This window comes from Pezoporus wallicus, unplaced genomic scaffold, assembly GCF_028554395.1.
Source record: "Pezoporus wallicus isolate ANWC-B61680 ecotype Strahan unplaced genomic scaffold, APGP_CSIRO_Pwel_v1 scaffold_3294, whole genome shotgun sequence".
Taxonomy (NCBI): domain Eukaryota; kingdom Metazoa; phylum Chordata; class Aves; order Psittaciformes; family Psittacidae; genus Pezoporus; species Pezoporus wallicus.
Window position 1 is genome coordinate 13818262 of NW_026635478.1, and position 24542 is coordinate 13842803.

The following is a 24542-nucleotide window of genomic DNA, read 5'->3' on the forward strand; positions in this document are numbered from 1 at the left end:
CTGAAAAACAATGCTTTTTTAATGCTGTCAGATTTCCTTATGAAGCTATTTCGTATATGTAGATAGGTAAATAAACCCTTTAACCTACTGTATTATTGAGTCAAAATAAAAGTCTGTTCCAGCTATTTCTGTAACATCTGTTACTGTGGTACTCTACAGTTACAAGTTAAGCAACCCGAATATCTTCTGAGTCAGTTTGTCTCTTCTCATTATGGAGATTTTCTTTGGTTGGAAAGCTTTGAGAAAGTCAGGCAGCTAATCACCCAGTTGTTGTTTTATGCTGTTGGCAGGCAATCCTTTATCACAAGATATTCTCAGCCTCTACCAGGACCCAGACGGAACTCGGAAGCTACTGAACTACATGCTTGACAATCTAGCAGGTGACAGCCTTAGAACTCTGTTTGACAGAAGTGGTTAAAAGCATGCATTTCTGATAGCATTTCCTGCTAAAACAAGAGTCTGAACCGCTGAAGGCAGAGTATTTTCTAACTGCTTTTGCATTTGTTGAGTGGTTCCAGTTGTACACACAAACACACACTGTGGAGGAGATTGAATAATATTGTCCAAGCTTTTCCCATGTTATCATATTGCAGCCAGTTGTTCCCACTGTTCTGTTTGAAACCCTTCAGTTACCAACAAAACTGCAAGGTCTTTCTGTCTGAAGCCATTTTGATACTTTCCACTAGAAATTATAATCCAAGTGCAAGCAGAATGTGAAATTTAGGTATCAAAATACCAAAGTGATTAAGAATATCCAGTATCTGACTTGAATCCTGTGTTGTGGCTCTGTAACTGAATTTTCTGGTTTGCCTCTTGATGTCTAATAGGTTAAAACACTGCAGGAATGATGGATAGAGGGTGAGGTTCTTGGAAAAGGGTGTCTGAACCACTACAGGATTTACCCCTCCTTCTTCAGCAATATATTCAACATGCAGGAGTACATTGGTGGTGCTTCTAGATTGGAAAGCAAGTGACAAAAACAGTGATGAACCTTAACACTGACAAATTTGCCTTTACTATTGGTAGTCATTTGCCATTTACATTATTTTTTCCTGCCCTAGAGTGTAAAAAGATTCAGGGAGCTGGGGTTGCAAAGCACAGTATGGAACATTATTGTTCGCTTGTCATTTTGACTTAGAAATTGTAACTTACAAATATAAACCATGAATTAATCACTGGTTTCTATTTTTTTTTTTTAGTTCATCCGGAGCAGCTGCCTCCAAGGCCATGGATTACTTTAAAAGAACGAGACCAAATTCTGCCCTCAGGTAAATCTGCGGTTCTTTTCCCTATGTTCACACAGTGATGCGCTGCAAAACTTTTATTTGGATTTATTTTCAGAGAAGTCTTCTGCCTTACACGGAGCAGATTGAAAATAGCTATTTGTGTTGATTTGTACTAAGATGATTAACATATGGCTGTTCTGTACATACCTTTTTTGTAATTTGAATGGGATGCCGGTCATTTCATTTCCATTTCAGGCTTTTTCACACATGTTTCAGCCACTGATGCCCAAGCAAAAGAGTTTTTTTAAAAGAAATTCATTTCTCAGAAGTGATAACTGTAAAATAGCAGTGTACAAATGCTGTGTCCATGCTCAGGCTAACCGTAGTGAGACTTCGGGAAATGACTATCTGCAAGTAAACACGCGGAGTGCCTGGGACTGAAGTCAGTTTAGTGCCCTCTATTGTTGCTTTTGGTAAAGTGCAAGAGGCAGCATTTTTTCAGGCTGTCCAAATCCGGCGGCTTTTCCTCGCCTGCGCATCCTGAATATGAGCAACCAGAAAAAAAATAGGAAGAAATGAAAAATGCCAGAAGTCCTGTAAGCCACCACCGCATTAAGTTCGGCGTTTCTGTTCAGATTCCTCCCTAAGTCAGTGTCTCAGAGGAGTTTTATAACTTTATTTTTATTTTATAATCAAACTTCATGAGCACAAATAGAATTCAGAGGTCATTAGGAAACATAGCATTAGGCAGTTGAGCTGTGGAATATTTAATGGTAAAAACTGTAACAACCGCGTTGCTTGTTGTTCTAAAATTAAACCTGACAGCAGAAATCTTCTGTGACTATGAGTATAAAAAGTTACCGCTGTGGGATAGCCTCATAGTAAAACCTCACTTCTTTCTGTGCAGATTTGAACAGTCTTTTCCAGTGGCATGGTGTTAGGATGTTGCATTTTCCCATCTTTTAATCTTGGTGTAAAACCTAAGGGAGTTCAGAAGTTTGTGTGTGAAAGAAGTGTGTGTGAAGCTGAATGATCTGATGAGCTGCATGCTGACTTCTCTCTTTTCTTTTTTCAAATGCGACCAAATAATCTGTTAGGTGCTTGCTGATGGATGCATTCATTTTTTCTCTTCCCTGCCTTCACCCAGACATTTCTCTCCCTCTTAGGCTTAATAGACACAACTTAGAAATGTTTTACAGGTGCTAAGGATGTAGTACAAATGTTTTGAAATCAGACTGCCTAAAACTGAAGCATTCTAAAACAGCATTTCTGTCTGGTTTCTTACCAAAGCGAGAGGCTGTTCCTAATTGTTGCCTGTATCTAGATCTCCCCCATCCCCACAGGAAACCAAGAATCGACAGCAAAATGGGATTGCATTACTTTGTAATGCACACAACACCTTCTCCTTTTGGAAGTAATGCTGATTTTTTTTTTCAGGGAGAGTTTAGCCTTGTTTGGTACCTGCTGGCTCATAAAATGCTCAGTAGAATAAGTCCACTGACTTGTGTTCAGCAGGTGCTCCAGAGCAGACCATGTAAGATCCAGTATTTTGGCTTGAATAAGTTCAGAATTTGTAATCTTCAGAGGCTGATAACCTTTCCCTTTCCTTCTTTCCTTCCAGCTTCATTCACAGTTATGTGTTACAATGTGCTGTGTGATAAATACGCCACCCGGCAGCTCTATGGCTACTGCCCATCTTGGGCACTCAACTGGGAGTATAGAAAAAAGGGAATCATGGAAGAAATCGTCAATTGTGATGCAGATATTATTAGTCTTCAGGTAATTGGAAAATAACTGTATTTTTCATCAGAAACAGAAAACATTAACTTCTGCTCTTAGAATGTAATGCTTTCTTGAGAACATCATACTCATCTGCTTGCTAACAAATTCTGGGGCTTACCTGTACAAGCTGTGTGCAAAGATCCTTGTTTATGCATTGGCTTGTGTTTTATGAAATGGGACAAAGCAAGTGAGATAAAATTAGCTAAATTAGTAGGCAATCTGTATTGGAAGATCTGGGTCTTTTCATGCTCAGATAAGCATCCTAAATATTCTCCCTCTGGGTATATAGGGTTCACTGCGAAAGGGGAGAATGAAAATGCTGTATTCCCAAATCTTGGTCCATTCCTGCTTGACATACAAGTTAAAATCTCAAAAATACTCTCATTGGTAAACAAAGGGACTCTTATGGTTCCAGTTAAATATCAAGTGTCATTGGTACATGTGTCCTGCTGTGTCATTAGAAATGTATTGCCGATGTTTAGAATAGTTGAATGCTTCTGCCTTTAAACTGTTCTTTCATTTTTTTAAACAAGTTCTGATAGGCAAAAATCTTGCTCAAGAAGAGAGTAGTTACCTTGGTCTGAAAACCTCAAGAGATTAACTCTAAAATCCTCTTGGAGACCAAATGTTGCTACAAAGAAAATGTATTGTTACAGAGCAGCAAGAGACCCTTGTGTGAAAGAAATTACATATTAATTGCTGCTGGATACTTGTCGACCTCTCAGAAGTTTTAACCTAGGATGGTATCCATGTTCATATGTCAAAAATACCAGGTGTAATCTATTGTTATTCAAAATAAACCTGTCACTTTCCCTTCTGGGGGGATTCCAGGATATGCAGGAATGTAAATCTGTTTCTGGTAGGCCATTAATCTAGGAAGTGACATGATTTGTTCAAGCAGAAGCTTTTTGCTTTGATGAGAGCTGCTGACTGCAAGCCAAGGCAGGCACAAGTTGCCATACAGAAATAGGAATGGTTTGCTTGACTGTGTTAGCCTAAGGTATTTGTGTTCAATTCCAGGAAGTGGAAACAGAGCAATACTTCACCCTTTTTCTGCCAGCCTTGAAAGAACGAGGATACGATGGATTTTTTTCTCCAAAGTCACGTGCCAAAATCATGTCTGAGCAGGAGAAAAAGCATGTGGATGGCTGTGCAATATTCTTCAAAACTGAAAAGTAAGGGGCAGAAACAGCTTTTTAAAAATACATTAAAACCGACTTGATTTAGGTCCGAAAGTTTTCCTCAGGGCACATGGTAGCTGAAGTACTATAAACCAAAATAGAAAGTTCATAACAAAGAATGAGCCTCCCTTCTTTTCTGCTGCTCTGTTTGCAACACAGCCCTTCCATTCTTTTCAGAGATGAACAAAAATACTTCTTCAGAAACCAGGGAAGTTACAGGAGAGCTGGTACAAGTGAAAACTTGCATGTTTGTGTGCACATTTTTTGACAGATCTAATAAATACCTTCTGTACAAACTTCTGCCTTGCTTGACAGCAGTTTCATCCCTCTAAGAGTAAAGATCTAGAAGCTTCTTGATCATCAGGTATTAAAAGATGTATTACTGTGAAAGGATCACAGAATGTTCTCTGCTGTATGAATCAAGACATTGTTGAATACCTGAGTCAAAAGGTTCTGCTACACTAAAAGCATCAAACTATTGGGAAGGGAGGAGAGGTGGTGACATTCACACTTCTCGTCTGTGTAAACTGCTCACAGGTTGTACCACACTGAGTATCCCTCTGAATAATCCCTCAAAACGGTTTCAATAATTAGAATGGAAGTTTTGCAAAGGCTTTCAGAGTTTTCACTGCTTCCAGAAACAAAAATAAACCTTTTAGATCATGTATTAAAACAATTTGACTGGGTTTGACTGGGAAGTCTGTGAAAACAAACAGCTGGTGTTTTTCAAACCTTGAAACTAACAAGGGTATATAGAGAACTGATTATTATGCTTTGGCTCTTCTTACATGTGAGAACAGAAGACATAACACTCATTTTCTGAGAGCACAAACAGGAAAAGCCCCCAGCTTTCAATAGGTAGCCTTCGGTTTGTCCTAAAACAAGGCACTTTGGGGCATCCTAAGGCTAGAAGGGAATGAAAAACCAATTTCACAAAACTAGTGCTGATAGCTGGTGTTTTCAAAGAAGCTGTTTTTCCACAATGCATTTGCCCGTAGTAAAAGGCAAGCCTTTAATTACCATCTCATCTTAATTTTTTTACCTAGAACACTCCAGAAGAGGTGCAATAACCTCTGAGATTGCTCTGAACAGTCCTCTTGGAGTGCTATGCAGAAACAAGTAAACACTTCCTAAACCCCAGGTATCTCATCTCCCGTGAGAGTATCTTGCTTGCCAGACAAAGAGCTCTATCCTGACTGGGGGAATATTTCTTAGAACTGTTTTCACTTTTATAAAATGAGCAGACAAAAGAAATGTGCCTCACCACGTGCCTCTAGGCTCTCTCCTTAGACATGGTATACTGGAGTGCAGATAGAAACCGCATCTTTTCATGTAGCTGTATGTCAGATGTGTTCACATGTGATTCTCTTTGTTTAATCAGGTTTACACTAGTGCAGAAGCATACAGTGGAGTTCAACCAAGTGGCAATGGCTAACTCTGAAGGTTCAGAAGCTATGTTAAACAGAGTGATGACAAAGGACAACATCGGAGTTGCCGTGGTATTAGAGGTGCACAAAGAACTATTTGGAGCAAGTGAGTATGACCATGGTTCTCCCATTGATAACTCAAAGCACATAAAGGCATGAGTTATTCCTAAATAATAGAGCTCTCAAGAATATTATTGCCATTGCTGGTGGTAAACAAATACTTGTGGGTGAGCAAATGCTCTTTACTGTATGATAGCCCATCAGTGGGTAAGACAGAACACACACAACATGATTTCCTGGTCCACAGCCAGATACCCAGCATTTAGCTTTCTCCTTTCAAGATTTTGTTAATTTCTACTTGAAGAATTAAGCTTTTTCAAGTTGAATGTGTTTACATGCACGAGCTCTTACCAGTCGTTGTCAATAATGTTCAACTTCTATTTTCAACACTCTTTTTTCTCCCCTTGGTTGAATCCTTCCGTGTGTTCCCCCCCCCCCCCCCCCAGTGACTGTAAGACAGTGCTAATGTACTGGTGCAGACGAATGAGATTATCAGGTATCTTTTCATGCTACTTGATTGACTGGCTGTCACATTTTCATTTAAGTTTGATCAGATGCAGTAGACAATTTCAGTGTGCTTATAATTGCCACCCTGCTGTGTCTGCGTGTCTGGGTTTTTTTTGGTGGCTTGTTGCCAGTGTAGCCTTCAAAGGAGCAGAATGTGTAAATTGCAAGAGTGGAAGGAATAGCCTGTGGCTTTATGCCCCATCTTTCAGAGTACTGTTTCTCAGATAAATAGTAAAAGCAGCTACAGTGTTAAGCAGCAGCCAGGTTTGTACTGTATTTAAGCATTAACATTTAATAAGCAGGTTTGAGGTTTTTTCCAAGGGAACAATTTGCTGTACTGTGGAAGCTAAGAGTTAAGAAACTCCCTTGTGCCTTTAATATTGAATAGTTGTGCAAGGTCAAGTGATATCCACTTGAGGAGTAGACAAGGAATGCAACTGTAAGAGTTTCAGATTATGCTGGCTGTTTCTTTCCTATATTGGACAGATTTAGTCACATACTGATTTAGAAAGGAGTAGTGGTTCAGGTAATGCCTCTTTTTCCAGCAATAAAAATACATCCATTTGTTGGTGTGTCTGACTTGGAGTCCTTAGTAGCTAGATCCTGAATGTTAACAGGGAGGAATCTGCTATATTCCCACAATCAGCCTTTCACTGATAGAGATGTCTTTGTTTATTCAGGTATGAAATCACTTCATGTGGACAAACAGCTGCTTATTGTGGCCAATGCCCACATGCACTGGGACCCTGAATACTCAGATGTGAAACTCATTCAGACAATGATGTTTGTCTCAGAACTTAAAAATATCCTCGAGAAAGCCTCAAGCAGGCCCAGTAGTCCAACAGCAGATCCTAACTCTATCCCTCTGGTGCTCTGTGCGGATCTCAACTCATTACCTGATTCAGGTAAGACTGGTTTTGGCTTAATTTTTAATTTACTCTCTTAGAACAGTTGAATCCTCTTTTCTTCTGAGGGCAGTAGTGTGGTTTGCACTTCCCTGGATGAAGGCTTTAGTAGCAGCAGCTGTCTTCTGAAAGCTGGCTGAAGGGATTTCCAGTCTTACGATTGAGCAGGCTGCTTGTCACAATCAGCTGTACACTCTAGAAAAATTGGTTGTGCCTATAAGGAGGTAGAAAAGCACAGATAGATCTTAATTATATCATTAAATAAATACCCATGCCTTGAGCATGGAAAGTTGGAAGTTCCTGATGGAACATGAACATTTTCTAAGGAGATAGGTTTGCTTTCATAATTACAACATTCAATACTGTAGTGTCATGTATAAGTAGAAAATCTGCCTCTTTAGCACCCTGCCACATGCACACTACAATACATGTACTAAGGGTCTATTGTAATCTGCAAAAAACAGTGTCAAAGCCACTGGAGAGCCTCAGTTCCCTGTCTGTGTGTCAAAAAGTTGGGTATGGACAATACAGCTGCTGTGTAGGTTTCCCTTTAGATGAATGCTCTTCTCTAATCTCATGGTGTGTCTCACTGGTGCTTTGGGTTTAACTGCGAGGCCAGCGTTCCCTGACTGTCGTATTTTAAAGGAACTCCCTGGATCCTTTCCTTTGCAAACAGGTGTAGTGGAATACTTAAGCAATGGCATAGTAGCTGACAACCACAAGGACTTCAAGGAGTTGCGTTACAATGAGTGTCTCATGAACTTCAGTGGCAATGGAAAAAATGGGGCTTCTGAAGGAAGAATCACGCATGGCTTCCAGCTGAAGAGCGCCTATGAAAACAACCTGATGCCTTACACCAATTACACTTTTGATTTCAAAGTAAGCAGCGATTTTTCTGAAATGGCAGCCATTGACCTGGTCTCTCCAGGATGCTGTCTTAATTTTCTGGCCATTGGCTGTCTTTCCCTCTGTTCCTGTAAGCGCTTCATCACTTGGTTCCTCCACTTGCTGGACACTTTTCCTACCGCACACAAATCCTTGATTTGCTGGCATTTTTAAGCTTCTGACCTGGCTCTGGCCAGTGACTTAATGAGAACGGATGCAGCGCTTGGAATGGGAAGTGCTGCGTGCGTTTCTTACCTTAATTGCAGTGCTGTGCCTCTTCCCAAGGATAGCAGCCAGAAACCAGTCGAGTTCAGGTTGCCAGAAGCAAGGTCTGTTCTCACTGTCATGTTTCTCTTTCTCCCTAGGGTGTGATTGACTACATTTTCTATTCCAACACTCACATGAACGTGCTTGGTGTCCTGGGGCCTTTGGACCCTCAGTGGCTGGTTGACAACAACATCACTGGGTGTCCACACCCTCACATCCCTTCAGACCACTTCTCACTGTTAACACAACTCGAACTCCATCCTCCGCTCCTGCCTCTTGTCAACGGTGTGCACTTGCCTAACAGGAGGTAGTGGAGCCCTGCCCCTTTGAGGGCAAGGACCTGTTGTTATGGACCTGTACAGTTGTAAATCAAAGTATATAGGAGTAAAGTATGGCCAACCTTAAGCTGCTTCTTCAAGCTCCTTTCCTTATGTGTTTGATATGAGATTTTGCACATTTTGGTGCATATTGGTATCATTTGGCACTAGGGCTGGAACCAAAGTATTATTCCCTTTCCAAATTCTTAACTTAATTTTTCTTTTTTTTTTAAAAACTGGCAAGCTTTTCCTTTTCAGTAGGAAGCTGCACTCAGAAATGGACAAATGAGATTAAAACCTTGCATATTAATGTATTTCAGGATAGTGCTTTTTTTCCAGAACGTGGCAAAATGAGCCAACCTTTTAGGAGAAAGAAAGAATAAAATAGAAATGCTTGTTTTGTAGGAAAAAATATTAGAAATGCTGTTTGTTTGAACCCAAAATGAGGACTGAACTCTGCATCCAAAACAAATTTTGCACATTAGCAAAGCACTTAATAACCTGACTATAAATGATGAGCAGTGTGGCACTGCCCCTCATCTAACTAATATTAGAAAACCAAAGATATCTTAATATCTATGATAAAATTTGAAGTCTAAATTCTCCTGATGTCATTTCATTTGCAACAAAATTCCCAGCAAACCTATGTCTCATAGGTGAGCATTGAACACTGGGCAGATCCTATGGGGAGTCTTTTCCAGAGCTCTGCAGAACTGGGTCCTTCCTGGGACGGATACACAAGGATCCAGAGGGAAACAGAGCTGCCTCTCTGCTTTGGCAAGCCAGGGAGACACACTCTTCAGCAGCGCAGTTTGGGAGTTAGGACTTAGGTTGAGAAATTGCACTTGAAGCCAGCCGTTGGGGTTCTGGGTGAATAAAGAAGTTGCAAATTTATCCTAAGTTCCCTTTTCCCAGAAAGGAAACTTGGGATTAACTGGTTAAGCATAGGGTACAGGAAAAACCTGCTGGAAACAATCTTCCTTCTGTCTCCAAAGGGCACATGGAGTAGCCATTGGCATGGTTTTTTTCTTGGGGGAGTGAGTGGGAGCCATAGTCATTCCTTGGATTGTTTTTCCTGACCCTAGTTGCCAAATATCCATCCCACTTTTTTTAATAACCTTTCTCTTTTGTTGTCAGTCAGGGTTGAATTAAAAAGCTGCTGGTTCATTCCCAAATGTTGATGCTCTTTGGATGTGTGGAAATCTCTTTTTTTTCTCCCTTTTTCTGCTCTAGGTGGCCAGTTCAAACCCTTGTGCCTCAAGAGGCTTTAATCATAATGCAATTTTCTGAAAAATAAAATTGTTTGGCTGCTTGATGTTTAAAAAAACCCAACAACCAACGGCACAGTGATGGGAGAAGGTTGTGTCTGTGTTTTTAAGTTTTTCTTTATTCTGCTTTTTTGCTGCTATAAGATTTTCTTGAATTTCTATTTTAAACTTTTCATGCATTTTACTGTTTCTAGTCTCAAAATGTGATATTTTTAATAAATGAAAAAAAATTTTCCATTACGTGAATGAAATTTTTAAGCAGATTGAGAGCCTATATTTGTGTCTCATTCGTATACTGGAAAAAAGAAAAAGTCAAATTTAAATTGTGAAATTAGCTTTAAATACTAAGGAGCCATCTTCAGTCTGGCAAAACTACAGAGTCAGGCTCTTCCTCTACTCTTTAATTATTTCCGTTGTCATTTTATGCATAGGGAATTATCCAAAGGGGGGAAATAAATATCAATTGGATTTAGAGTAGAAACTATTCCCTGACTCTTGTTGGGGGCTGGGGAAGGGGTGGTATGGGACAGAACATAAACAAATTGGTTCAACCAAACAACTCCCTTGTAAAAGAGTAAGTGCCTAAGAAAAAAGGAGGCGTCACCTATTGTCTACTCCAAATTGGAAGCTGGGTGAAATTCCTGCATGGCAATTGCTTTGTGCAGCACCACACACAGAAAAAAAAAAAAAAGCCCTTTCTAAAGATGGATTTTTCTCTAGGTGCAGGTATCTCATTTGTAATATACCTCAGCGGCCACCGCCCAGCCATTAAATTGCGGAAGCGATTGGAGAGTATAGTACTGGAAAGTAGAATAGCATGAAAAACTTAAATTTTGTGGACATTACCTTTCTGTAATCAGCTGCTGTATCATTTTTGGAGGTGGGGGTACCCTGCTGTGGAGGTGTGCACTAACCAACCCTTCTCCTCCTCTTCCCACCCGCGTGTTAAGTAGCAACACGAGCAGTATTTCCTACCATACTTCACTCCCAGTATTTTTTGAGATGTTTGTATAAAATGGAATTTAAAATCCATCTATGATTGTATATGAACTGCAGAGGAGCCCGTTTATTAATAAAACTAAAACCAACAGCAATGTTTTGTAATACCAGGGTGGGAGAGGATGGGGATGAAAACCAAAAACCAACCCAAATCCTGGCAAACGTTGTAAACTGCTTAAGTTTGACTTCCCTTTGGTTTCTCACTGATTGAAGTGTTCTGTTGCAGGAAGGTGTTTAATTGGATTTTCTCTGCTGCAAAATGCACTTCCAAACATCTGTTATGCTGTGTGATTTCTTTAAAAAGTAAAGAGTTACTGTTACAGACATTGCACAAAACTTCTGGATTTAAAACAAAATGAGTCTTGTGTATGTTTCAGCTGATGCACATAACCAGAGACACGTTTACCTGCCTTTTATGTGTTGGGCTCCCACCTTGTTTTCTGTCTGTATTTTCCCTTCCCAGCAGGAGCAGTAAGGAGATTGTGCTTTCTTTCCCAGCCATAGTGATACTCTGCTCTAGGAAAAGAGCAGGCAGCTGCCAGCTTTGTGTATGGAGTGAAATCCCTTTCAATAAAGGCTAATTCTCTTCTGACCCAGATGGAAGCTGACTGTAGGGTGTTTCCTAGGGGAGAGAAAGCAATACGAAGTCAAATATCCCTAAGCAGAGATGGATGGGAAGACATCAGTTCTCTCCATTACTGACCCTCAGTTCCCAGCACATCACAGTCAGTGCCTGGGTAAGAAAGCTCTAAGCCCTTTACTGCTCCTGGCTGTCTTGGTTTGCTTTCAGAAATATGGTGCCTGGTGTCAACTTCTAAGCAACAGCACTGCCTAAAGCAAGCAGAGAAAAAAAATCCAACACCCTTCTACGAGCAACTTTTTAAAACTCAGTATGGTAAATCTGTTCAATATGGGGTTTTGTGTGTGTACATATATACATATATATATATATAAAAAAGAGAATTTTGTACAATGTAGCTGAATATTTCTGTTTCCTTATTTCTCTGTAGCAAGTGTGAACATTTGTGTACTATACACTGAAGTCAGGGATGGCACAATGGGGTCTGAGACCAGCTTTCCTTCCCATTTGCCTTGTCAAAAGCTTTTGTCATCCCTTTCTAGCACTCATTCTAGCATAATGTCTCGTTTTATGGGTGAGCTTTCTCTGTTGGAAGCCACCCCTGTTTAGGCTGCAGGAACCTTCAGAAAAGGTCTGTTAATCGCAAATCCTCACTGTTCTGTTTTATGGACTAGAAAGCCAAAATCTTTGACTCTTGACCTTTTCAGAATTACTTCCCACTGACCGAATACAGCTTTCAAAACCGCACCATCAGCATTTGGGTGACACTGCATGGATGATGGGCTCCCACCCTGCTAGCTTTGACATGGAGACTCCTAAACCCACGGTCACGTTCTCGAGGCCCACTTTCCAAAGGTGCTGAGCATCTGCAGCTCCCACTTAATCCCAAATATTGGGCTTTCGGAAACCAGCTTTCCACACCCAGCTTGTCTATTGGGTCCAAATGGCAAGTGGGAATTTGAGACCTCAAACGTTCATGTCGCTTCTTCCTGTGGTCTTGGTCAGGTGAGGGGGAAGCCAAAAAGGCTTGTTAAAATTGAGAGTCTATGTTGATTTAGAAGATGAGCTGGAGAAAGAAACACTTTAGGGATTCCTCACCCAGGACTGCAGTATTCATACCTTCTTGGTAGGGAGCTGGAACTGGCCGTTACTTCATTTCCACAATGCAGTTTTAGCTTTTAGCATCAAAACTGCCCTTGGCAAGAAGTTGGGCATAGCAGGGTGGAGTGAAAGGTCTTTTAGTCCTATCCAAACTGATAGTCTGCATTAGAAATACCACACAGAAGTGATCCATGCTCCCATACTGGTTTAAAAGGAAGTTTTATGGCAAGTAGCAGTTGTCCTTTCCCCAGCAACCTCAGATTTGTACTTAATTGTAATTCAGATCCTCTGTTCTTGACGTCTGCACAGATACTTTCCTTGCAGTGTTAATGAAGATCTAAGGCCTGATTTAAGTCTGAAGAAGGACCCTCTCCCTGTTGTATGGGGAGGTAACAGATCTTAGCAGACCGTTACCTAATACACCAAGCAGCAGCAGAAGGTGGTTTAGCTAAAACCAGGCCGTCAACATAGAAGAGCAGCGGGTTGACCCTGCTTCATCACCACAGAGCTCGGATGTTCTTCTGTGTGGTCTTCACAACCAAAACTGCCCAGTAGGAAGTGAAGTAGCACACAAGACTCACTCAAGTTCATCTTAACCTCAGAAGGAGTATGGTTTCAGCACCAAACACGTGCATTGGAAAGCCTCACTTACCTGATTTTGCACATTCCAAAGGCCATGAAGGCCTTACATGGGGCAGGGGGGGCTGTTTTGTTAGAGACTGCAAAAGAAATGAGCACTAAGCACAGAGGTTTGGGGTTTTCTGGTAGGCACTATTACTGGCTGAGCCTCTCCATCTCCCAGTGAGGAAAAAGCACCTTATGATACACAACTCACCAGCTTTTTGTAAGATTACAGTAGTATAAATCACGTACCCTCCATTTCTCACCCTTCATTGTTCAAAGGGTGAACATCAACCACTGATGTCTTAAGTCTATGCCAAGCATCAGCCATGAACTCACTTAAAAACAATTTTAGAAGGAGATCATGAGGCTTTAGATCCAGTCACAGCTCTATATGGCAGGATATCTTCTTGACCACTCTTTGCACTGACGCTGACTGCAGGTTTGCTTTCTAAGCAAAACCCCAAAATCAGAGCAGATAATGCAGGTACAGGCATTGCACAATGAGAAAAGGGACAAAATTAACAACTTAGAAGAGCTCCTTCATCCTCAGAAAAAAAGACTCCAAGATTTTAAGAGATGATGAAGTTTGCTGGTTTGGCCGCGATGGCGGATGATGGACTTCAGGAGTGCAGTTTCTTGGAGTATAGCTGAAAATAAGCATGAAGGTAGAGAAATACTCGGGTGCTTTGATACCCCAGGTATGTGTTTGAGACAGCACTGATGGCAAAGCACACCAAGTGGTAGGACTTCTTCTCTTCCTTTTCCCTCTCCCTCCCTGTGTTTAGCTTTCACAATCCCTCACCCTTTAAGTGGTGAAGGTTAGTGATCTTGTCCTTGTTGTTAAACAGCTCCTACAGTCTTGGCATCTACTGAGTTTGCATTTGTCTGTATTGATCTTTGTTCAGAGCAAAGAAACAACCCAATAAAAAACCCCACAACCCTCATGATGGCTTTCTTTCCAGGTGACACGTTACATGGCTTTGTTTTCCATTTTAACTTACTGCATTACAAGTTTGCTTTCCAAGCAATTAAAGTGCTTGTGTGCACCATGGTAGCTAAATGCACCCTTAGCTCAAAACTCATGGGCTGGACCAGCACAGTTGTGATGGGAACCCAGGCTCCACTTCCCACCCCACAGCAGCTGTTTTGGGAGATCAGGGTGATTGTTAGTCAGATTTCTTGCTTATGTGTTGTCTTTGCAGCCACAAGGTCTGGCCCCTCGAGATGGAAATGCACTTGGAGAAGGGAGGAACCTGATAACATTTTAGGGGGTTACATCTTGGTTTATGGAAACAGCTTAAAACTGGGAGCCCATTGGGTGCTTGAATGAGGAAACTGTTGCTTGTGGGGGCCGGGTTTTTGCCTGGCCTGCTCTGGGCCTTCCCCACCAGCCCTGGCATGGGGATGGGGTAGATCTCCCAGGCAAAAAGCTCTGTGAAGCCTGACAGTGGCCCCAAGCAGCCTGCCTGCAAGAGCAGCCTTCCACTGAGCCCTGAGCAAAAAAAAACTGAGTAACTTGCTTCTTTCCCACAGGAATAAATGGAAAGGAACCTTCTCTCCTTTGCTTTTACAGAAGGATCCGTTTTTTTCTCCCTCTGAAAATCCCTTTTGGAGAAGGTGCCACACCACAGTGCAATTTCCCCCATAATCAAACTTTGCAATGAAACACTGGCTGAAAAAGCCAATTCCCATTGAGTGGAGACAGCAGGGGGAAGACCTGCTCCCCTGCACAGACCCAGCCTGGACCAAGCAACGACGACAACTGAGCAAAGCAGCCCTGCTTTTCCTTGACCTTCGGGCAGCTCAGCAAAGGGAGCTCCTCAAAACCCAGAACTGTTCGGTTTTCCTTCCTTTTTGGAAAGAATTCCTTTTTGTTTTACTTTAAACACAAACACCCGCGCTGTGGAGCCAGGGTACTGCTCACACGTGAGGGAGAGGGCTAAATCTCTGCTTGTTTCTTCTCACCTGTGTACTTACATTTCCTTCTGTTGGCAATAAACAGCCCTTTTGCAACCACTCTTGTCCACCTCTGTGGTTCCTGAGAGTGGGAGGGAGGGGAACGTGGTGATCGGATGGGTGCTTCAAGATTCTGGGATGCACTTCTGGCATCCGTCGTGGTGGGAGGTGACGCAAATTGGAATGCTACCCTTCTGAAGAGGTCCCCAGGCCTCAGACACCCACCACTAGCATGGCCAAGGCTCATTTTGAGATGATATTAAGTAGATTTTGCACTGGGTTGCCCATCAGACCGGCATTGCCTTGGTCCATGTGGCCAAAGGACATCCTGGGGTCCCTGCAGGATGCCTGCATCCATCAGCTGGTCACTGGGAAATCTCCTAGTATTTCTCCTGTGCTTGCAAGACTGCAGAGGTCAGACCCCATCCAACTCCGGCATCCCATAGCACAACCAGCTCCCGCAAGGAGGTATCGGGAAAAAGCAGAAGAACTTGGGGCAGAGGAAAGGCAACGCATTAGGAAGTTCCCTGAGGCAAAGCAGCCAACGGCTTCATGATGCCATGGTCCAGTCTAACTCCTTCACCCCAAAGAGCCTGATTTTGACACAGATCCACGCAGAAAGAGCTGCCACAGCCATGGGAGACGCACGTTCATCCATTTATTGATGGCATGCCATCGCGCACAGGAAAAGCGCAAGTACCCGAAACGGAGGGTGACAGTGGGCACCCCAGAGGAAAGCCTTTCTGTTGGAGGAGGGAGCAGGGGAAGGCTCCTGCCCCCCACCAAAACCCTGGGAGCAGAACAAGCGCTGGAGTTGTGCCACAGAACCCAGCTGGTTACTGGTCACTGTATTCAGACAGAGGGAGAGATGGGGCAGGGAGCCTGCGCCACCACTCCGCTTCCCGCCGCACCCGCACTGCTGCTGCCTTCTTGGTGAAGTTCCTGCAGGTTTTGGGGGAGGAAAGGAATGAAACCAAAGCCATCAGGAGGCAGGGGAGCATCCTGCCTTGATCCTTGTTGTCCAGTTACCGGGCATCACGTACCTCTGTGTCAGCTTGAAGATGAGCAGCTGGATCCAGGGCGCCTCGGGGGTCACACAGACCTTCTTGTTTTTCTTCAGGGTAAGACTGCAATGTGATGAGACCCACTCAGCCCCACGCACGCCTCTGCCCCGAAGTGTTCCTCACCAGGCTGCTGTCTGCAGAGAAAGCCCCTCTTGCTCCCTTCGGGATTATGAGCACACCCTGTGACCCTTGCTGGGAGATGGATGAGGTGTTTTAGGCCTTGACCTTGGGTCATAGAATCATAGAATAGACTCACAGACTGGTTTGCTTGGAAGGGACCTTAAAGCTCATCCATTTCCAACCCCCTGCTATGGGCAGAGACCTCTTCCACTAGAGCAGGTTGCTCCAAGCCCTGTCCAACCTGGCAGGTTGCAGTGGGCAGGGATTGCTTTGCAAAGCTTTCCACTTACATGATCTCCTTCCTCCTGCAGTGAATACCCGGCGGCGTGACATCAATGGCGAGGATCAGCCCCAGGTTGATGACCTGGGCAGTCCGTTTGATGCACTTGCACCTCATGTTGGTCAGCAGGCTCTCCAGCGACAGACCTGCGCCCAAGAGCAGCCCACACACACCCAGTCTCAGCCCATCACCATCCTCATGCCACGATCCATCCCATCGCTGGTGCCCACGGGGACATGGGTTTGTGTTAATGGGGTTTGCAGCAGCAAGAGGCGACGCAAAGCTAATCCCTCCCAGCACAGGCTCAAAGCTTTCTTGTCATGCACACAGAAAGGGTTTAGCTTCAAGGTTTGAAACTTAACCAGTACTTTACAAACTAAACCCATTGCCCACCCACTGCACACTCAGATTTCACAGGGGTCTTGAGGAGAAGCAGCTTAAACCCATCAGGCAAATCCCGCCCAGTCCCCAGCATCCCCCTCCAGTTTAACCACGGAGTTTAAGTGATAAACTGAAGCTCAAAGGTAGGCAAGAAACAAATCCAAAAGCTGAGAGAAGTCCATGGTCAGCCCCATTCAGTGCCCCAGCGAGGGGTTTGGAGGGGGACAGAGGCCCACGCCAAGGTCACTCACCTCCAACCGGCACCAAGTTGCCCATGAGCAGGGCCATGGCCAGTGCTGCCGGCAGCAGCTGCATCCTCACCCCCCGGCCCGGGCTGCCCTGGGGCTGCTTTATAGCCAGTCAGGCGGGGATTTTGGAGCCTGGGAAACGCCGGGGAGGGGGGCAGGAAGGAGCTGCCCCATGCATCGACTTCCCTGCCACCGCTTCCCCATTGCACGTGGTGGCGCACGCCAGCTCCCCATCAAAAAAGGCAGAAACCACTGTGGCCACCTCCTAACATGTCCTTGCCCCATGTTTCTTGGTGAAGAAACAGCGGTGAGCCCCGCCTCTGCTCCCCTGAGCACCCTCAAGCCTCTGGAATCCTGCAAGAAGGGATGCAAGTGAGAGTGACCAAGAGATGCTGCCTTTATTGGACCTGCTTGGCTGTGCCTGAAGGGGCACCCAGCCCATTGGGGAAGGGTGGGGAAGGGGGTACTGGCATTTTCAAGGGCTTAAATGCATAACATGCCAAGGAAAAGGGGGCTCAAGGCATCACTCAGCAGCATCATTGCCTCCGCACAAGGAGACAGCAGTGTGGGAGATGAGGACCAGTTTCAGGCCCAGCACATCTGTCTGTCCCACCGGTGGCAGCTTCCTCAGTGGGGAGCCTCTTTCTTCCTCCTGCCAAAAGCAGAAGCAGGGAGAAACAAGTGAAGATGGGGTGCCACTGCTCCTGCCTGGAAACCCCATCACTTGTGGCTGAGGAGGGCTTACAGGTTAGGGAGGTCCTGCAGGAGCTTCTTCACCCAAGGGGTGTCAGGATTTACGCAGACCCTCTCCAGGCTTTTTAGCTTAATCCTAGAGAACAGAGAGGAGCTGGAGCAGCCAAGCCCTCCTGTGCTTCTCATCAAGGGTGGAACTGAAATAATTCAGGGAGGATGGGGGGAGCAGAGGGCTTGTACCCCCCCCCCAAGAAGCACTTACACCACCTCGAGGCGCCGGCAGCTGCTCCCCACTGGCCGGACCTCAATGCTGCTGTATTTCCATGGCGGGATGAAGGCCCTGGTGGTCTTGGCACAGCGGCAGCTCAGGTTGCCGTTGGCTTCCAAGAGGGCTGGATGGGCACATGGCTTGCACATCACCTGAAACCCACCACCACCCCCAGCACTCTTTCTTGGGCAACGCATCTGCCCCTATGTCCCACCACGATCACCACATCCCCTTGCATGAGAGCCCCGGAGGCACATCCGGATGTCGGGATAGGGGGATGATGCTTCTGAAAATGTCTCCACCCTCCCCAGCATCCTCCAGCCCCATGCACGGGGAGCCTCACCTGCATCCCCATGGTGGTGGGTCAGCAGCAGCACCCCCAGCAGCAGGGCAGCCTGCACAGCCATGCCGGCCCCATCCCCGGCACCACCAGCATCCCCTTATTTGAGCTGGGAAATAGGAGAAGTGAGGCGGTGCCGGTGGGAGGCCCCAGGGTCGGCGGGGGGGGGGAGTTGGGGGTTTTGCCCATCAGGGGCCCAGGCTTCCTGAAACCGGTTCCATTTTCCCCTTTCTATGAAGCCGGGTCCTGTAAAGATATTGGGCCTTTGTCCCAGTGTTTGTCCTCAAGCCCATGCAGCTGCACAAGCCCCAAGGTTTTTTAGGGTGCTTTTATCTTCTGCATGGTCTGATATTACTCATTTCTTCTACAAACAGATTTTCCCCCCAGCCTGAGCTTTGGTGGTGTCTGCTTTTGCTCTTTCCCATCCCAAAACTCTGCCAAGTGACCCCATGCCCACCCCCTATATTTCCTTACAACAGCCTTCCAATACCTAAAAGGGCTGACAAGAAAGTTTGAGAGGGACTTTTTACAAGGACATGTAGGGACAGGACAATGGGGAATTGCTTTAAACTGACAGAGGGGAGATGTAGATTAGACACTAGGAAACAATTGTTCCCTGTGAGGGTGGTGAGGCACTGGCACAGGTTGCCAGGAGAAGCTGTGATTCAGAATCACCAGTTTGAGTCTATAATTCTTATTGGCCTTTACTGTTTTTAGAAGGCTTTCAACTGCTGGCAGACTCCAGCCTCATCGCCAGCGCTGGTGCTTGCTGGTGGTTCAGGGCTGGAACGCCCCTCCCATCTCCCTTTGATGCCTTGAGCAAACCTTTTCCTGCTCCTGTCTCATTCCTCAGCGTAAAAGGGGCTGTCATTGTGTCTGACAGCACCTGAGTGCTGCCCTCACTCCCCTACCTATAGTACAGATACCTCACCTGATACATATTCAAATGCACATTTTAATGCCTATGGCATATCTATGAAAGAGCATCAACACAAGAGTGCCAGATGCAAAAGACGGAAATTGAGTTCCAGGAAGGCTACAGCAGTGGGGTTTATCAAAGCTGGGAAATTACAACAAATGGAAAACACCCTGAATTTTATTTGACTTGAGCTCTCAGGCCAGGACATGCCATGCTGTGTAATAAAAACCACAGACACACCATGTCAATGAGTGCTCCGCATGGAAAGAGTCACAAAGTTGTTCCTACAGAGGCAGGAGTGGCCCCTTTGCAGTGTATGGTAGAGTAAAGAAATGCAGGGTTCACATTCACGTTCATCCAGGGACTGAATGCAGAGGGGAAACACCTCCAGAACCTGCCACGGGGCTGGATCATCAGCGAGCTGCCCTCCCTGCAGGGGCTGCTGCTGGGGGGCTAGACATGGGACTTTCGGGATGAGGGAGGGAAGCAAGGGCAAAGTGGGGAGCAACCAGGTTCCTGTGCATCATCTGCCAGCGCATCTCAGGGCTCTGAGCGTCAGCTTCCTTCTCAGGAAACTTATTTTTTCTTCCTGTGAAAAGCAGAAGGAGGAGAAACACATGAACACAGAGAAATCGAAATCGGGTCCTGGGGGATGAAGCTCCTGCCCCAGCTGAAAGAAGTCATCTCTAAGGTCCCTTGCAACACTGACCATTCAATAATTCTATGACAAGTCACCACCATGTCCCCAGGACAGGCATCACCAAAGGGGGGGATTTAGATTAGCCATTAGGAAGTTCTTCCCTGTGAGGGTCGTGAGGCACTGACACAGGCTGCCCAGAGAAGCTGTGGCTGCCCCATCCCTGCCAGTGTTCAAGCCCAGGTGAAACAGGGCTTGGAGCAACCTGGTCGAGGGGAAGGTGTCCCTGCCCATGGCAGGGGGGTGGAACTGGATGAGCTTTAAGGTCCCTTCCAATAGAAACCATTGTAGGATTCTGTAATCACTCATGGGGATGTCTCCTCTCAGCTGCCCCACACTGTGCCAAAAACACAGGAATGACAAAGGATGGTGGCTTTCCCAGCCAAGTAGCAACACACTATTGCACCTGCAATAAGCAAATCCCAATCCTGTCATTCCCTCCCCAGTATTTTTTCTTTTCATGACCTGTGAGTGCTCCCCAGGACCAAGGATAGGATGGGATGCTGTCCAGAGCCACCTGAGCCAAAAGAGTTTTCATCAATGCAACTTACGTGCTAGCAATACGCTTCAGCAGCTTCTTTACCCAAGGGACATCAGGATTCACACAAACCTTTCCTGAAGTTTTTAGCTTAATTCTGAAACACAAGGAGTGTTTATGAGTGTTACCCTTCCCTCCAAAGGCACAGATCCGAGCAGCCAGGGTTGATCTGCAATGCTCAGCTTTCATTTACAGCACCAGCAGGTTGCAGGAAGCCACGGGATGCTCAAGAAAAAGCAAGATGAAACACGTTCCCATGTGGAACATGTGCTTCAAGCCCTAAGGTGCCTGTTCAAAGACTATTTTCTCTGTAGGTTCATAAATATATCAGTGCAGAGAAGTTAAAACAACCTGATGCATCTGCTTAAGACACCACTTGAGTCTGGATAGGAGTAAAGACACAAGGGCTTGACCCAAGATGCAGTTTACTCTCTGCTCTCATATTGGTGGTGAAAATATCAGTTATGGCTCATCCTGCCTTAGTGTCTGAGGATGCTCTTCCTCCAAACTGCAAACAGCCCCCACCAGCATGAGGAAATCACACTCTACCTTGCTGTAAAGCTCCATTCAGGTCCTGAGGACCTTTGGCATGTCACTCCGGTGCACTTCCTCCACCAGAAATGACCTGATGTTTCTCAGCCCTGAAGCATGAGCGAGCTTGAAAAGCCTTGGTTTAGCAGAAAGGGGTTGGAGGAGCAGGGTGGTTGCAGCAGAAAAGGTTCAGTGCTGGCCTTGCTGCTCCATAGGAGCCAGAGGAGACAGCTTTCCATCCCATGAGCCACCATTGGCACTTACATGATCTCTGTACGCCTGCAGGTGCTTCCCACGGGTCTTATCTCAATGCTTTCATATCTCTTTGGACTAATGTAGTCTGAGGTTGTCTTTATGCATCTACAGTTCAGGTTTCCGTTCACCTCCAGGATGGCTGGGAAAGAGAGAAGGTAGCAGTTTACAGAGACAGAGTTATTTAGAGGTGCCACAATTCCAAATCAATTAGAGACAAAGAAATTATCACTCCCCATGCTTTCCCTGACAATGCTTTAGGGACCATGGTAGGAAACTGTTATCTGTGACTCTACCTCAGCGCCCTGCTCTCACACACCTCCTGAAAGCTGAACCTAGCCAAGCAGGATGGTCACGCTCTTTCTTCAGATATGAGAAAAATCCTGGGTTAAACAGGATGTCTCTGTTTCCCTGGGTCCCTTTAGGCACAGGATGCAGATGAGCCCATCCATCCTGAGGACCACGGCAGGCTGGGAGCTGACCACCATGGGTATCTGTAGAGACACCAGAAGCTCACCTGCATCGGCTAAGTGGGACATCACCAGCATCAGCAGCAGCCACAGGAGCACTGGGGCTCCCATCCCCATCCCAGCTGGTGTTCGCATCCTCGTGGCAGGCTCAGCCCTGGAGGAGGTCTGAGGAACCAGCTGAAGAACCCCCCTTTTTATTCAGGAGGGTTGCGCTCTTATACAAGCAGCAAGATTCAGACTTCATCAGTCACATCTGACCGGTGGACCATGAAGAGAGGTGATGTAATTTCTCAGATGCCTCCCACAGCCGGGTCGGAAACCGAATTTACACCACTGCCGATGAAAACCAGCCATCGGGACAAAGCGCCTGTTTGGAGTCCCCACGTCACCTTCCCTGCACCCTGTTTCTGATCAGCTGGGTCTGTCAAAGCATCACCCTTCTTTCCCTTTAGCATTCACCCCTCAACCACACAAAGACCCCAGAATAAAATGAAAGCGTAAACCCGGGGCAAGCAGGGTTTTTTCACTGCACTCAGATATTTACATATTTCTTTCTTAGGGCTATAATTCCCCCACGCTATTTTTGCTACCTCTTACATCAGCAAAATTGCCTAGCAGTGAACCATGGAAAAATAAAGATCTCTGCTACACGTTTCCACTCTGACCCAACACCAGGAAAGTCAAGAAATGACTGGTACAGTAGCACCAGCAAAAAGCAAGTTATTCTTATGTCTCTGCACATCTGTGGCTGAGTCCTGATGTGCATGTCGATCAGCAACAGATTTCTTGGTACGAGCAGACTGGGAGTGAAGCATGGATGGATGCCAGAGAATAGCAGCAGGAAAAGCAACAGGGCTGGGATGGACTCAGGAACTAATGAGAGCAAGACCTGAGCAGTACTGGGACCGGAGGGAGAAGAGATCTTCTTGTTTTGTTCTATTTAGTATCCCATTACAGCACTTGGGACCTGAAATAGTTGGGGCTTAGTTAGAAGTGTCCTGACCACCTACTGTTTCAAGAAAGATCAGCCTTTTATGATGTTATGAGCTATGGGACACAGTATGCTATGCAGCCAGTGAGCCAGTTCAACATCATTCTGGTGTTCCCAACGTAAGAAGGGCATGGAATTGTTAGAGCAAGTTCAGAGGACACGAGGATGATCAAGGGCTGGAGCACCTCCTGTATGAAGACAGGCTGAGAAAGTTGGGGCTGTTCAGCCTGGAGAAGGGAAGGCTGCGTGGAGACCTCATAGCAGCCTTCCAGTATCTGAAGGGGGCCTATAGGGATGCTGGGGAGGGACTCTTCATTAGGGACTGTAGTGATAGGACAAGGGGTAATGGGTTCAAGCTTAAACAGGGGAGATTTAGATTGGATAAAAGGAATAAGTTCTTCTCTGTGAGGGTGGTGAGACACTGGTTGCCCAGAGAAGCTTTGGCTGCCCCATCCCTGGCTGTGTTCAAGGCCAGGTTGGACAGGGCTTGGAGCAACCTGGTCTAGTGGAAGGTGTCCCTGCCTGTGGCAGGGGGTTGGAACTGGATGAACTTTAAGGCCTTTCCAACCCAAGCCAGTCTCGGATTCTATCATTCACAGCTGGGATAATCAAATGGTAGTGGGAAGATTGATGGCACTAAAGCAGACATGTACGTGGCAGTGAGAAGCTGTAAGAGCATGTGGAAAGGGAGAGGTCAGACTGTGCACATCCTTATAGTGCTGCAGAACCACGCGTCCACAAGGTTTTAAGGCTTTATTCTGGCAATGTGCTCCAAGCTTTCCACACAAGGGAATAAACCTGTCCATTTCGGGGGACCATGGTCTGGCACTTGCTCCTCCACACATTTCATAGCATCTTTTGGGTTTCTCTCAAAACGAGCCATAGAAGGATTGAAGCAAAGCATTTTGGCACACAGGGGGGTAGTACTGTGAGACAGCAATGGGTCTCACATAGGGTTTACTGGGATGTGAGCTGCCCTGAATAAAGCAAAGTCACCAGCCGGGAAGCAAAAGGGGAAGTGGGGACACGTGGCCACAATAGCGAGGTGAGGAGGAAGGAAGCGGGCAGACGAAAAATGATGTGATTGTGTGATTACATTGTAATTTGGAGTTTTCAAATCACATCAGCATTTTATAGAGTAGCAAAATGGTAAATGTCAAAAAAAAAACCAACACCTTCCATTCAAATCCTAAGTTCTCATTTCCTCTTTGAAACTTGTTTTCCCCCTGAGATAGGTCCAAAATTCTTGTCAAGAGCTTGTTCAAGAGAAAATGGTCAAAAACGGATGAGGGAAGAATTTAATTCCCTGCACATCAGGGTTGCAGAGAGGCCAGGGACAATCTGAATGAGCTACTGCCAAATCCTATGGAGGGAATGAAAGCCTGGCTGCTATGGCAGTGGAAAAGGAGATGGCTTTATAACTGTATTTTGTTCAATATTTTCAGAGTTTTCAATTTCCCTGCAGAGAGCTGTTAGAAGGAGCCCAACCCAGGACTGTTTAAATGGTTTTGCTGGGTTGTGGCAGAAATCTCTTCAAAGGAAAGTCTGTACAACCGTGGGGAAGGCAGGGATTTACCAGGAGAGATAACAGGTCACATACAGTGCCATAGAGGCACGAAAGAAGTTTCAACATCTTTCTGAAATTCATGACTTCAAAACGCTCCT

The 24542-nt window shown here is 45.4% G+C and overlaps 4 protein-coding genes across 6 annotated transcripts in view; 1 reads left to right on the plus strand and 3 right to left on the minus strand.

Annotated features, from left to right (window-relative positions):
- The window catches only part of CNOT6L (CCR4-NOT transcription complex subunit 6 like), a 31980-nt gene extending 20179 nt beyond the window's left edge, over positions 1-11801 (plus strand). For both annotated transcript variants that reach the window (XM_057428626.1, XM_057428620.1), the window contains exons 5-12: positions 291-380; positions 1200-1268; positions 2848-3005; positions 4029-4183; positions 5571-5722; positions 6864-7088; positions 7765-7967; positions 8339-11801. In XM_057428626.1, coding sequence (XP_057284609.1) covers positions 291-380; positions 1200-1268; positions 2848-3005; positions 4029-4183; positions 5571-5722; positions 6864-7088; positions 7765-7967; positions 8339-8551 — 1265 coding nt within the window. In that variant the 3' untranslated portion in view covers positions 8552-11801. The remainder of the gene's footprint in view (positions 1-290; positions 381-1199; positions 1269-2847; positions 3006-4028; positions 4184-5570; positions 5723-6863; positions 7089-7764; positions 7968-8338) is intronic.
- Positions 11802-15721: 3920 nt separating this feature from the next.
- LOC130607426 (C-X-C motif chemokine 2-like) lies at positions 15722-17316 on the minus strand. Its single transcript, XM_057424498.1, has 4 exons — positions 17182-17316; positions 16560-16695; positions 16129-16212; positions 15722-16027 (listed from the first exon to the last, which is right to left on the minus strand). Exons 1-4 carry the CDS (start codon positions 17243-17245, stop codon positions 15922-15924), a joined length of 390 nt encoding a protein of 129 aa, XP_057280481.1. The 5' UTR covers positions 17246-17316; the 3' UTR covers positions 15722-15921.
- A 287-nt stretch (positions 17317-17603) lies between these two features.
- Positions 17604-19155, minus strand: LOC130607435 (alveolar macrophage chemotactic factor-like). Of its 2 annotated transcripts, none has more exons than XM_057424522.1 (4): positions 18483-19155; positions 18134-18251; positions 17924-18007; positions 17604-17830 (listed from the first exon to the last, which is right to left on the minus strand). In XM_057424522.1, the coding sequence occupies exons 1-4, from the start codon at positions 18544-18546 to the stop codon at positions 17806-17808; spliced, it is 291 nt and encodes a 96-aa protein (XP_057280505.1). In that variant the 5' UTR covers positions 18547-19155; the 3' UTR covers positions 17604-17805. The 2 variants fall into 2 exon arrangements, with proteins under 2 accessions (XP_057280505.1, XP_057280495.1); XM_057424512.1 differs by having other exon boundaries at positions 18134-18263.
- Positions 19156-19555: 400 nt separating this feature from the next.
- LOC130609558 (interleukin-8-like) lies at positions 19556-22547 on the minus strand. The gene is made up of 4 exons (XM_057428637.1): positions 21934-22547; positions 21429-21558; positions 20647-20730; positions 19556-19987 (listed from the first exon to the last, which is right to left on the minus strand). Exons 1-4 carry the CDS (start codon positions 22019-22021, stop codon positions 19975-19977), a joined length of 315 nt encoding a protein of 104 aa, XP_057284620.1. The 5' UTR covers positions 22022-22547; the 3' UTR covers positions 19556-19974.
- Positions 22548-24542: the final 1995 nt, after the last annotated feature.

Excerpts from the sequence above, each read along its gene's own strand:
- LOC130607435 (XM_057424512.1), bottom strand. The coding sequence starts at position 18,546 with ATGGCTGTGCAGGCTGCCCTGCTGCTGGGGGTGCTGCTGCTGACCCAC. Across the intron at positions 18,264-18,482 it reads CCACCACCATGGGGATGCAG|CCCTCTTGGAAGCCAACGGC; the intron begins GTGAGGCTCCCC and ends GTGCCCATCCAG. Across the intron at positions 18,008-18,133 it reads TGCCGGCGCCTCGAGGTGGT|GATTAAGCTAAAAAGCCTGG; the intron begins GTAAGTGCTTCT and ends TCTGTTCTCTAG.
- LOC130609558 (XM_057428637.1), bottom strand. The coding sequence starts at position 22,021 with ATGCGAACACCAGCTGGGATGGGGATGGGAGCCCCAGTGCTCCTGTGG. Across the intron at positions 21,559-21,933 it reads GTCCCACTTAGCCGATGCAG|CCATCCTGGAGGTGAACGGA; the intron begins GTGAGCTTCTGG and ends TCTCTTTCCCAG. Across the intron at positions 20,731-21,428 it reads TGCAGGCGTACAGAGATCAT|AATTAAGCTAAAAACTTCAG; the intron begins GTAAGTGCCAAT and ends CTTGTGTTTCAG.
- LOC130607426 (XM_057424498.1), bottom strand. The coding sequence starts at position 17,245 with ATGCAGCTGCTGCCGGCAGCACTGGCCATGGCCCTGCTCATGGGCAAC. Across the intron at positions 16,696-17,181 it reads CAACTTGGTGCCGGTTGGAG|GTCTGTCGCTGGAGAGCCTG; the intron begins GTGAGTGACCTT and ends TCTTGGGCGCAG. Across the intron at positions 16,213-16,559 it reads TGCAGGAGGAAGGAGATCAT|TCTTACCCTGAAGAAAAACA; the intron begins GTAAGTGGAAAG and ends ATCACATTGCAG.